Source organism: Protopterus annectens, chromosome 1.part1, assembly GCF_019279795.1.
Source record: "Protopterus annectens isolate FY-2018-M chromosome 1.part1, PAN1.0, whole genome shotgun sequence".
Taxonomy (NCBI): Eukaryota; Metazoa; Chordata; order Ceratodontiformes; family Protopteridae; genus Protopterus; species Protopterus annectens.
In genome coordinates this window covers 562,909,713-562,924,282 of record NC_056726.1, presented here as the reverse complement: position 1 = coordinate 562,924,282, position 14,570 = coordinate 562,909,713, and the positions used below count along the sequence as shown (strand labels likewise).

General features: G+C 33.9%; 1 protein-coding gene across 2 annotated transcripts in view; it reads right to left on the bottom strand.

Moving 5' to 3' along the window:
- The window catches only part of LOC122806395 (receptor-type tyrosine-protein phosphatase U-like), a 1,549,454-nt gene that overhangs the window by 1,328,866 nt on the left and 206,018 nt on the right, over positions 1 to 14,570 (bottom strand). For both annotated transcript variants that reach the window (XM_044076762.1, XM_044076771.1), the window contains exon 2: positions 2,926 to 2,982. In XM_044076762.1, the coding sequence (XP_043932697.1) occupies positions 2,926 to 2,982 (57 nt within the window). The remainder of the gene's footprint in view (positions 1 to 2,925; positions 2,983 to 14,570) is intronic.

The following is a 14,570-nucleotide window of genomic DNA, read 5'->3' as shown; positions in this document are numbered from 1 at the left end:
TTACAGGAAGAATTAGAAAAGGATCTCATATATTTTCATTGGAGCTTGGTTTGACACCTCTTGAAGGAGGCAGTGCATTCAAAACATCTATCCCCTGCTCAGGCTCAGGAAATCTGAGCAGTGCTACAGTAGTTTGGTGATGTGTTCACTTCCAGGCTAAGGTGCTCCTAATTATTGCAACATTATGTGGAGAAAATAGCTCAATGGCCACTCAAGTATGTTGCTTATGGTTTACATAAGTAAGTCAAGGAAACCATATGTGAGAAATAGACAGAGATATTGGAAATGTAGGATAATCCAGGAATCAAACATTAAATGGGGGTGCCATGTTCTCTGTAGATTATTCAAATGAATCAGTTGCATGGCATTGGAAGCTTTCTCCATGCCTATTACAGAAGAAGGATTACAGTGGTTGGATAAAGCCAAGTATCTGAAAACTACTGATCTAGGAGTTGCAGGCAAGTACCCTTGTAAATACTTCAATGGAGACGTGAGCTTGTATTATCCCTTTTGAATTGTCTGAATTTTCAAAAATGAGCTTTGGATAAAAACTACCCCAGAAACAGTCCACAGGCTGATCAATCACATCCTGATAGGAGATGAAGACAATGCTCTAACTTATATGGATGATATTGTCGTCTACAGTCAAGAAAGCAACTTGTTCAGAATGTTAAGGTTGTGTCAAGCAGACTAAAATGGTCAGGGTAACATATCAATGCAAAGAAATGCCCAATGGGATTGACAGAAGTGCCCTTCTTTTTGGCATTAGACGGGTGGTGGCAAAATCCAGACAGAGCCTGTTGGGGTAGAGGCCCTTCAGGTATGCTCTGTCTATGTTATACCAACACAGGTAAGGACATTCCTTAGAAAGCATAGTATTATACACAGTCTGTGCCACATTATAGCACAAGAACCCCTGCCCTTATAAATCTTATCTGACAAAACAGTGAGATTGTTCAGCCACCAGCTTCCAACTAGCATCACAAAAGCTCAAACAACATTTGAATGGACCCTTTATCCTTACTAGTCCTGATTACATTAAAGAGTTTACTGTGCTGACACATGTTTAAAACCATGGTCTTGGAGCTGACAGGGCAAACAGCATCTAGCAGTGTATCTTGGACATACATCTCAGACTAGGGAGGAATCATATGCAGCTGCTGAGAAGGTATGTTTAAGGGATAGCTTGGACTCTCCAAAAGCTTGAATTCTACCTCTATTGCAGAAAATTGACAATGGATAAACCTCATAGTCCATGAAGGTAGTCACCCAGAGACAGCTGTTAAAACATTAAGCTCCTCAAATGGAGCTTTGGGTTGCAGTACTACAGCATGACTATCCAGGACAAGAGTTGAACCAGTGGTATTACTGTGAAAGATTGAAACAAAACATGCCTATGAGCCACATAACCAAACACAAATGCCCCAAATGCCTCAAAGGTGAAAATTCAAACTGTGCATGTTTTTTTGTATGGTGTTAACCCCACCAAACAACCACCATATGAGGGACAAGCCTCCCCTGACCCCATACTTATATATGACAACTCCCTGGTTACAGAACCACTAAGAACAGAAAATATATGCCAACGTGCTTGATGCAAAAACACTAAGAATAGACAAATTTTGTAAAGCAATGGAATCACTGTCAATGAACACAGAGAAACTGCAACGGCAGTTATTCTTATTGAAAACAGTCATCAGTAATTTGATCCCTGCTGTCTTGTATCGTGGAAACCTGACATTCAGGGACAGATATAATGGTGCCAGCAATACAGATGTAGAATTTCTATCACAACAGGAGAATAAGTAAGTAATAGGATGTATCGTCTCCATAAGCTATGTACTTTAGTGGTGTATGAAAAAACTCACTTAAGGACTAGACGCAGTAGAAATGTGAAAAGATATGCAAAAAGTACAATGTTTTCCTCTAGTAAAGGTGCAGCAAAGATGTAAAATGTAAAAAAGCTGTATAAAATCTGAAACATTTTTCCTCTAAAGATGAAGCAAAGATACAAAATGTGAAAAATTGTACAAAACTCTAACCTGAGAAAAGAGGCAGTTTGTTGCACAGACTGTATGCTTATGTCTATAAATTTGGCCTGCCTGTCTTTTAAGTGGCACAAAAGTCAGAGATACCTAGATTTCAGTTAGTGGCAGTGGTAGGATCAGCTGGTTATCAAACAGAGATTTTTGTGTCGTCTGTCTGTTCATATTTTTTTTTAATCTTACATTTATTTGTAAAAGAGAATATTTGTTTATGTATTTCATTTGTAAACTGTATTGTCTAATTTCTTAAAAAGTACAATATTTTAACTCAAAAACCTGTGTCTGGCTTCTTCTTCATCAGGGCTGCAGCTAGAGAGGCCACCGTTACAAGGCATGTTAACTATTAATTCCCTATAATCACTATATCAGCAAGTATTTTTTTTTCATTCACCAGGCTTTGGGGAGGAATTTTACATAGTTTTGTGATTTGTTTAGGTGTTTTCATAAGTGCAGTATTATCAGGGTCCTCCACCATGGATATAAAGCAACCTGATGTTGGGAACTGTCCTTCTCTGAGGATGATGATGGAAGCCAAATCCTAACATAGGGATCACAATGTCATTGTTGGGCAACAACAATGTGATGTCCACATACCCACACCATTCCATGGACAGATCTTATGTTATTGTGTAATCTAACCTTACAAATCCAAGAAAAAACACAAAAACAGGAAGCTCTGCCTGACATGGTATGTCTTAATGACATGTTACTTAAGACTTTTTTCTTCAAACTCAACCCCTTTGATGGATGGGTGTATATCTTTAAGAAAATGTGTAACATGAAAATTTGAACCAAATTCTCAGTTTTATATTAAAGTAATATTTGACATATAAAATTATCAGTGATTTAAAATGTGCCATAATATGTAAACTATACTTACCAGAACTGGACTGGTTTACTGTATGAAATTCAGAATGGGTAGATGTTGTCAAAACATCTGCAAAATAGAAAAACACAAGGTAAATGAGCCATGCAATCCATGCATATAAATCACTACCAAGAGTTTCAATATAAGGATACAAAAGTGCATAAAAGAGCCCTGTATGTTCAATGTTGTGATCCATCCACTGTATAAGAAAAAAGAAGTACATAAAAATCAGTTATTTCATTGTCTACTTTGAAGATTTCAGTACCTGGATGGAATAGATTGTGGCTAAATATGAGAAGGAAGGATGTTTCACTAATGATATTGAATTTTTTCCTATCCTTGTAGATGTAATCAGCATGAACCTGTTCATCACAAATATTACTGCACTTCAAAGCCAAGAAGTATGAAACATGACTAAAATAATGTTTTCTTTAAGCAAACAGGTATTAGTTTAAAGCTATTAGCCACACTTCTCTTTCCTTTTAGGTCAGGAAATCTATAGTCTGCATTCTGTTGTCTGATGCAACATTCATTCATTCATTCAATCTTTCTTTCTTCCTTTCTTTCTGTGACAACCCGCTTACTCCAGTTCAGTGTTGCAGAAAAGTGAGAGTCCATCTTGGTAATCAGTGGGTACAAGGACATACAGCTAAGCCTGAATGGGGCATCAACTCATCTGCTGCTTATCTGTGCAAATAAGCCACCACTAAGACCTCTCCTTGTCTGCTAATGCAAAAAAGTAACCTGATTGGAGCTGTTGCTAAACAACTCCTAATGATTTCTATCATTGCTCTGTAAAAATCATTGGACAACTGCAGTTCTCAGTCTTCCCACATAAGTATACTGTCACTGGTATCTTTGGAATGTGGTGTCACACTTGCCTTCCTTCCCTTTATAATACCTCTCAACTGTCCTGATGTTTGTCTCATATTTCTGGTCTATTCTTCATAAAATTTGTGGTTTTCTGGCAAACCATCGAAGACTGAAGTCACTAAATAATGACATATTTAAGTTTCAGACTTCATATTCTTCAGAAAAAATGTATGTTAATGCAAAACCTATTATTCTAGCAGCTTTTAAAATTTATATCAGCAATATTTAAAAATCATCCCTAACTTTGGGCCTTTGCCACCACATAATTTTGACTTTGTCCAGATTCCTTGCTTTTATAGGTTAATAGGTATGTCCCTGATGTACCAAACAGAATTAATGTTTATGCCAACGTCTGTAGGGTGAGTCAGTAAACTATCAACCCTCTGCACTTATATACATATTTGGTGTGTGTGTGTGTGTGTGTGTGTGTGTGTGTGTGTGTGTGTGTGTGTGTGTGTGTGTGTGTTTGGCAGAGGGATGCTAACATATGTTTTGGAAACTACTGTCCCTGATGAAAAGTTGGCAAGAGCTATAATGCTATAATGCTTGCTCCAGATTAATGACCAGCTGCTCTTACTTATATTAATTCAGTAATGGAAGACCAACTGTTTTGTCTGAGAGGATTACTAGAATTCAAGATAAATTGAAATATCTTATTTATTCACATATGTATGCTTCTATGTATTTATTTATTTATAAAATAAAAAATGCAGAAACGAGGAGGCTAAACGCAGCAAATATAATTTAATACCAGGTTAGCGCTTTCACATCAATGATGCTTCTTCAGACCATGTACAAAACACTCACTACATCCTTCTATATATATATATATATATATATATATATATATGTGAATTCAATTAATCAATTAAGCAATAATGAAATGCAATCAAGATCTTAAAGTCAACTCACATCTCTTGCCATAGATAAATACATACACACACACACACACACACACACACACACACACATACACATATTATATATATATATATATATATATATATATATATATATATATATATATACATATATACCTATATATAAAAACACAAATGCATGTACATATAAAATATAAAATAAAACCTGATGCATAATAGCTTAAATACATATCTAAACAATTACTAAACAAAAACATATACAATTCATACAATATGTATATATTCATTTTAGGGGTCTAGCTTTTAGACAGGGCTTAACAGAAGCCCTAGCATTAAGGCCAGGGAATCTATCTGCTTCCAGTTCTAATATCCACTTTAATTCACGTTGTTCTGTCAACTTTTTCCAATCCCCTAGTGTTAAACTTTGTCTCAAAACATAGTGATAGAATGTTTGAGACCAAGTTTAAGATAAAAAAGTTTTCCTTTAGCAAATAAATGTTCACAGTGCAACATTAGAAGCATGTGGCTGAAGACAACTGTGTACCTAGTTCCCATATTTCTATTGAGACAATCTGATAAGAGGGCAATAAAAAACAGAATATTATTTTATTTCAGTGGCTAAAAGATAATGTTTTCTGAAAGTATTTGAGTTGTTTTATACATCTGGGAGAATAATAAAGATAAGACAAAAACAGCACTTAGTGTAAGCAGAAGCACAGGCTGTAACATACATCTTAGCAAGGCTAACCTTAATTATAGGTCAAGCAAAGCCTGTTAGTGAAGCTGTCAGTCTGGGAAAAGTGTTCCTATTAGGAATGTTAAACTTCATTATTTGAAGATGTGCATAGTTTTGTGCATTTATATTAATAGGTTGTTGAGGTGTTTTCAGATATGACAAGAAACAACCATATAAAAGATTAACATTCCAACCATTAGTGTATGCATGTAATACAAAAGTTGAAACTAGACATGTTTTAAAAAAATTCTGTTACATGTAACAGGTGGGAATAATAACTTTGTATCATAATGGCAACACTTTCCATATTACCTTTGAATGTGAATGGTCTCACAGGTGTATACAAAAGAGAAAGAGTAGTGAACTATATTAAGAAATGCAGAGTGCAAGTAGCTATGCTACAGGAAACACATCTGGAAAGAAATGAGCATGTGAATTTGATAAAGAAAGAATTTCAGGATGGGTATTCAGCAGAATATTTGGACCAAAGTAAGGGGGGCACTTATATTAATTGCTATAGGAGGTGGTATATATATATATATACATATATATAAATATATATGTATTTATATATTTATATATATATATATATATATATATATATATATATATATATATATATATATATATATATATATATATATATATATATATATATATATATATATATATACTAGGAGACATTTGGCCTGTACACCAGGGAACTTCTTTGGAGCTTCTAGGTGACACCAAAGGGCTGCTACTGATATTCCAGGAATTCCAAAATCTGGGAGTGCGCTGCAGAGATGAACAGAGGATAAAAAAACTTACTGAAGGAAGTAGCTTAAATAATTGTTACAAAGTTGGAAATTGATGGATTGGAGACACCACTGTTTGTAAATTTGATGAATGAGACAGTACTAAAGGGAGGAACAAAAGCACAATGGAGTGACATGGAGAGAGTAGCACACATGGAAAAAGCTGAGAGGTTGGAAACAGAATTAGCAGGTGGTGAAAGGAAAACATTGGTGTCATATAGCAAAAAACAAATGTACAGAATTTGGGCACTTCTGGTTTGACTGTTCCATATTAGAAAAGGAAAGATTTTTATTTTATTTATTTGACAATTGCTAACCGGGTTAGTCCAACTGAACCAAGGGCCCATTTTCAGTGGAGACCCGAGGAGAAAAGTTCCAGACAATTTACAGTCATGCAAAAGATAAAACAAATACATGGTGGTCTAATGTACAAGCACATAACACAAAGATAAAATAGAAAAGCTCCAGAAAATTTACAGTCATGCAAAAGATAAAACAAATACATAATGTTTTAATGTACAAGCACATAACATAAAGATAAAAGATACAGTTCACAACACAGTACTTTGTAATACAATGAAAATACCATTACAAAAGTATAAATATATAACAGGCTCTCTCAGTATTTAAACACAAGAGACATAGCATTAGAATAACTTTCATGTTTTTAATACAGGAGGGTAAAAAATGAAATTACATGACAGAGAGAAAAAAGGCAAAAAAGAGGTGATAGATCAAAAAAGAGTAGAAGATGAGTAAGTGAGCTAGTTGTCATGTGGGGGCTTGGCATAGGCAAGACCAAGGCTTTTATAGATAGTGATTTAGTTCTCATTTAAACAGGTGCTACTGAATACTTATAAAGAGTTGTTCCAATGTTCTTTTTAGGTTTGGAGATATCAAGGAGGTGTTTGTCAGCTGTGCAAAGGTGTCGGAGGGGATGTAGTAAGATACCAGGTTGGAAAGAGAGGGGGCAGGAAGAGGGATTATTCAGAATGGAGTGTGTGATGTGTAACTGAGGAAGTAGCAGTTGGTGATAGAATTCAGGCCATTGAAGTGTCTTAAGGGCAAGGCAGTGATGGGAACGATAAGGGAGATTAGTGGCAAATCTGGCAATTTTATTGTATGTTTGTGCAAGTCTGGACAGTAGTGTAGATTGAATATTAGTAAGGATAGGGGCAGAGTAAAGTGGACAAGATAAGAGGAGTGATTTGAGCTAGGGAGAGTTTGGCAGAAGGTGTAAAGATTTTTTAATTACTATAAAGTAGACCAAGTTTCTGGTGTTTTTTTTATACACTGTTGGATGTGTATGTAAAATTTTAGTTTGTTGTCAATAATGGTGCCAAGTAGTTTGGTATGAGGTTCTGGTTTAATGATGGAATTGTTGAGGATGGTGATGGTAAAGGAGGATTTGTGTTGTGCCAGTGTTCTAGGAAAGAAGAGAAGGAGTTTTGTTTTTTTAGGATTTGGTACTAGTTGGTTGTGTGAGAGCTATGTTTCAACAGATGAGAAAGTGTCCTGAGTGAGTGCTAAGAGATCAGGAATTCTATGGGCAGTGGTGCTAAGTGTGGAATCATTGGCATATTGTAGTAGTGTTGACAGCTTACAAGCAGAATGTAGTTTGCTACTGAAAATATTGAACAAGAGGGGGCCAAGATAGATCATTGCGGAACCCCTGTGCTGACTGGAAGGAAGGGGGTGAAGACAGTTTGCCAGTGAATGGATTGTTGCCTATTGGACAGGTAAGTGGAAAATCAGTTTACAGAGGAGCTAGAGAGATGGAGGTCAGAGAGTTTAGTTAGAAGTTTAAAGTGAGATACAGTATCAAAGGCCTTAGAGAGATCAAGGAATAAGCACTTCAAAGTAGAGAAGAGGGTGGTGTTTGAAAATGTATTAATCTTGCAAAGGTGTAAAGGTGAGAAATGAAAGAGAGATGTTGAAATTAGCTGTGCCTGAGGTATGGTGCTGGTGATGTGAGTGATGGGGAGAGTAAGTGGTAGTGTTTGATAGGAGAGTGCAATGTGATATGTGGTTGATAGTAAAAGGAAGGAGAGAAGGGTAGCAAAAAGATAAGCAATCATCATGATGAAAGTAAGTAGTACTTGAGAAAGAAGAGTGAGAGTTTAAAAGATTTGTAAGAGTTTGCACTAATTAAGGATACTGAGGATTAGGGGGTGCTTCTTATATGAAGTAAGTGTATAGGAGATAGAGGTAAGGTAGGAGGATACAGAGAGGGAAAAGATTAATTTAGTGAGACTAGGAAGGAAAAGAGTATGGTGGTAGAGGAAAAAATAGAAACGAATTGTTAATTGGTGGAGAAAGCTGATTGGTTTGAGTGAAGGAAAAGGTGTGGTTTAGACAGTACAAATGTAAGGAAGTTGGGTGTGGGTGGGAATGCGGGTAGGGTAGGAGAATGGAGCGAGCCCGAGCGCAGTGAGGGTGAACAGAGCAGGCTAGCCCAGCTGGAAGAGGCACGTGAATGGAAAAAAAACAATAAATTACACTGATTGTATACAGGTAAGTTATACACTTCCTGTAGTGGATGCCTAGATTTAGTAGTGAGAAAGTAAATTTAATTTTTGCAGGCATATAGGTCCAAAGCTCTTTTGATAGACTTATACACCTATGGTTTATGCTTTATATGAGATGAAGTGGAAAGCTCAGAAGAAAAACAGTAGAAAATATTACTGCAGAAGTTGTTGAAATAGAAGGTGATATAATGAAGGAGATACTGAAGAAATGTTACAGAATGAAGAGGAGGTTAAGGAAGAAACACCAGTTCAAATTAGGTTATTAATATAAGAGAAGAAAACAGAGTTGCCCTTTTAGAAAGTGAAGAAGAAGAATTGAAGATGGGAGAAAAATAAATAAGACATAAAGAAAAATCACTTTGTGGGAGACTTAAGAGAGGGAAAAGAAAAATAATATCTGATGGTAAAACACTTACAAAAAAAGGGAAAGTGTGATATATGAATTTTAGCATTAAATATGAACACCATTAGAAATGATATATGAGGATTGGCGGCGGAATGGTATAAAAAATAAAAATCTATATCTATCTATATATATATATATATATATATATATATATATATATATATATATATATATATATATATATAGTTCCACTTTATAATCTCTAAATACTGAAATCTCGAATTTCAGTACCTCGGGACCATAAAGTCGATTGCTTGAAATCCCAAAACCCCAAAACTGTGAAAGACAAAATTGCGAATACAAACACACTATACACCACACAACACATACACCATCCAACCCACATTACAACAAATGAACAAACAAAATACACACAAACACAAAAACACAAATCAACAAACCTACACTACATATAACTAGGGAGGCAAGTACCCCTGTGCCCTCACACCCCCTACTTATATATATATATATATATATATATATATACACTAACTCCAAGATCACACAGAAAAAGACAGTGAACTCAAACCCAGACATTTGTCAGTCTCTTGCACACACACACACACACACACACACACACACACACACACACACACACACACACACACACACACACAAACACACACACACACAAAACACACATATACAAACACTACCATATCTAACACTTAAACATTCCTACTTTTGCCTGCCTACCCTAACCCACATGTAGAACTTACAAACACACTCACATACACTCAAACACCCACCCAAAACCCTTACAGAACACTCACTTACCTTAAATTCAACCCAAATCCATGCACTACACCGGACGCCATCCACATAACGCACTACACGTTACGTAACATAAAGCCATAACCTCGAATTTGACTTAGTCAAACTCACAATTATGCACTATTGTTATTTTGAAAATTTGACTTTATGGTATGCGGATACTGAAATTTGAGATTTCAGTATTTCGAGATTATAAAGTGGAACTATATATATATATATATAGATATATATATATATATATATATATATATATATATATATATATATATATATATGTATATATATATATATATATATATATATATATATATATATATATATATATATATATATATATATATATCTATATATATATATATATATATATACACACACACCCACACACACACGCATACATGCTTGCCCTTCTGCAGTAATGTCTTCTTTTATTTGTTTGTTTTTTTTTTTTTTACAGTTTCAGAAGATCGATTTTCTGAAATATCGATATTTCAGCCATTTGATCTTCTGAAGTGTAACTATATATATATATATATATATATATATATATACATATATATATATTTATATTGCTTGCTGGATACCAACTGTAACTAAGATGAAAAAAGGAAAAGAATACAGTCAGAATCAGGGGATTCAAATTGTTTGGTCAGTAGGAAATGAAACAAATTCTGGAATAGGGATTTTATGAAATAAAGGAATAGAAATTCTAGATGCAACAATGGTACCACCAGGAAATGTAGTGATATGTGATATGAGAATGTGACAAAAATGTGCAAGATTAATACTGATTTATGCATATACTGATATGACAGAGATGAAGCACTTGTTTTGAAAAAATAAAAAAAAAAATGTGTTAATGAATATGTTGATTATGTTGGTAGGAGATGTTATCTGTAACCCAAGGAAAGAAAGGGAAAAATAACACAGGATAAGATCTTAAGAGAACTAATAAAACATGGAGGTTTAAAAATGGGAAAGAGTAGAGACTAGATATATAAAAGAGGAATTTTTAGGACTAAAATTGATTATACAGTTTACTCTAAAGACATAAAATAACAGGATAAGTACAGATGGCAGAGTTTTCTAACCATTCAGCAGTATGGGTGAGGACATGGGAAGACAGTGAAATAATAAAGGTGGAAAAGGGGATAAAGAGATTAATTGTATCATTTAAAATGGTGATAGAAACACTGAGAGAGGAAGATGTATTATGAAAAGATTATATTACGAGATCATTTTATAAAAACTGGGCATAGTGGTGGGTAGTGTATAAACAGGTGTATAAAATATATTCACAAGTGTTGAGAATGATAAAAAAGAAATAAGATGAAATATAGAAAATAAGAAAGAGATAGAACAATGAAGTGATATTATAAGGAAAACAGAAAGACAGACATATAAAATGAATAGAAAATAAGTATAACTTATATTACGTAGGTAAATATTTTTGTCTGAAAAGAAAGAAAGAGGATGTTTCTCCGTATTTAAGAAAAGAGGAAGAAAATATATAAAATGAGATCAGAAAGAATTGACACTATGTAGATGGTAAAGGAGACACAAAATATAAGCAAGAAGATGTATGGAGGTGGAAGATAAATTTGTTGTGGGAAAATGTATGAAAAAAGAGAATGGATGGGAAAGAAGAGCAGAAAGTAAAAAAAAATCTCAAAAAGTAAAGAATTTTGAGGAAAAGTATATAAGAATGTAAAAAATAGAGAATGTGATAAAAAGAAGAAAAGAATGAATCACCACTAGAAATAGATGGTATTATTAATGAATATTATAAAAAATTAAGAAAGATGAAAAAGACATTTAAAACATGAAATTAATTGTTGAAGGAAGATATAATGAAAGAATACATGTAGAGGAGTGGCAAAATTTGTAAGAAAAAGGATAAAAAATATATAAAAAATGGAAGCCTGTAACACTTGGGAATACTAAAATTAAAATGTTTATGAAAATACTACAAAAAAAGATGACAAAGGTATTGGATGAGGTAGTAAGATGAAGATTCTGTGGTATAAAAGGAAGAGAGGTAAAAGAAAGTCAATTATAGTGAAAGAAATAGTACAGATGATTTTGAAAGAAAATAAAGAAGTAAGACTGATAACATGATGCAGCTAAAGGCTGTGATACACTGAGCAATGAAACAATATAGCAGATTTTATAAACATGTAGTAAAAGATAAAAAATATTAATTCAATAAGAAATGAAACAGGAAAGGAAATAAGGATTTTGAGAGTGAACTTGGTGTGTAAGAAAGAGAGTGCTACTGGAACAAATAAACTGTTGGCTAGAAAAGTCTCGATTTATTATTTGGGGGGGGGGAATATATATATATATATATATATATATATATATATATATATGTGTGTGTGTGTGTGTGTGTGTGTGTGTGTGTGTGTGTGTGTGTGTGTGTGTGTGTGTGTGTGTGAGTGTGTGTGTGTGTGTGTGTATGTGTATGTGTGTGTGTGTATAGGTCCACTATGTAATCCCGAAATCCTGAAATCCTGAATTTAAGTATTTTGAAATTACATAGCAAAAACACAACTACAATGCATAATCCCGAAACCCCATAACCGCAAATTTTAAAATCCTGAATGTACACTACACATACAGCACACACACACACACACACACACACACACACACACACACAATTTCCCCTCACAATCAAATATATAATACTACACTACAGATAAGCAGGGGGGCAAGCCTACTTAAATATTCTAACTTCGGGATTGCATAGGCACACAAAGGAAACTCACACCCACACATTTTATAGTCCCTCACACACACACACACACACACACACACACACACACACACACACACACACATCACAGTCATAACACACACTTACACAAACTAAAGCCCCTAACCAACACACTTACATGTACATATGTACCTAAACTTCCACCCATCCATTCACACACAGCACCAGCAGAAGCGCTAATTCAACATCTCCGTGCTTCGGGATTTTGAATTTCTTACTTCTGCGGGTTTCAGAATTTTGTGTTTTCGGCTATATAACTTCAAAATACTGAAAATTCAGGATTTCAGTATTTTGGGATTACATATTGGACCCATATATATATATATATATATATATATATATATAGAGAGAGAGAGAGAGAGAGATATTATGTATTAGAAAAAAGTAGCATATCTAATGGAAATACATATGTTTTCCACTCAAATGGAAAAAGAGTTATTAGAGATTTCTTTGGTTTCATCTGGGGATCAAGTCTGTACCTAGTGAGAAGAGGGCCACTTTATAATAACAAAGGAGGAGGTGGTTGGAATATATATAAAAAATCAAATGGCATATTTATAATCAATGCATTTATTTTTGCTAATGAATAAGGTAAAAGAAAGAGAAAATAAATAATAGGTAAGGGCATGGCAAAAGCTTTGTCTTCTTAAAAGTGTATATGGCTAAGCATATCATACTGCCTGTGATTTCTTGTTCCTATGCTCCTATGCAAGATGTTATATGAAAATTATAAAATGTATGGGAAGAACAATAGGGAAAGAAAAAAATAAATGATATAATGGAAGAAAAATAATATGAGAATAAAATGAGATTAAAGAAGTTAAAAGTAAGTGATGATTATGGGAAAAAAGAATGGTATAATATGATTATCAAAAAAATAGTGAATCCATGGAAAGAATAAAAAGAACAATAAAAGACAGGGGAAAAAGGTTTGATAATTTTTATGAAGAAGAGAGTATTTTCTGTGGAAGATTGTATTAGTTACCAGTGAGAGGGAATGTGAAATGTAAGGTAATGGAGGAAAGAAAAAATTGTGAGTATAATAAAGAAGAAACAACAAAGCCATACATTTTGGATTGTAAAAAGAATACTACTTTTTGTGAAAAGCTTAAAAATGAATATAGGTGGGAAGGACTGAAATGTATAATTATGGTATTATATGAGAAGTATGATAAAGTAGAGAAACGTAATACTGACATCTTGGATAAAGTATTGTTTGTGCAATATGTGTGATATAGAAAAAAGATGTAAGGATTTGTAATGCATCAAGAAAAGTAAACAGGATAATATATCAGCTGAAGTAAAGAGATGGTTGTGGAGGAAAGGTTGAGGATATGGGAGAAATGTAAAAGAAAAGGAAATAAATATAATTGGATAAGTTTTTGTGTTGATAATGTGTAAATAATTTTAAATATTAAAGTACAATTTTAGAGTTTTTATGATATAAAATGGATGAATATGTTAATAAAACAACCTTTACTCTTTTTCATAGGGGAAGTTTTTGTATTACTTCCTCTGTGCTATCATCAAGGGAAATGTGGTTGAGCTGGAGGGTGAAGATGATTTACAATGGCAGCAGCATTTTGTAGTGTTTTAAAGTGAAGAGATCTAATCAGAAATGCAAGAAATTATTTTGCTTCAAGGTGATTTGCCTTCTGATGAGCTCAAATTATTAAGTTCAGCAGAAGAACCATGTGAATCACAGACTGTATCATTTGAAAGCATGGAAAGATTTGCAGAAACATTTTCAGCTGCTGGAGACTATTAGACTGCAGAGCAGAATATAGAGAGAGGTTTGGGTAACAGAATTAAACTGCTAGAACTTTTGACTTCAGATGTTTGTTCACTGGTCCAGTTAGGAAAGGTACAGTTTTGTGAATTAACTT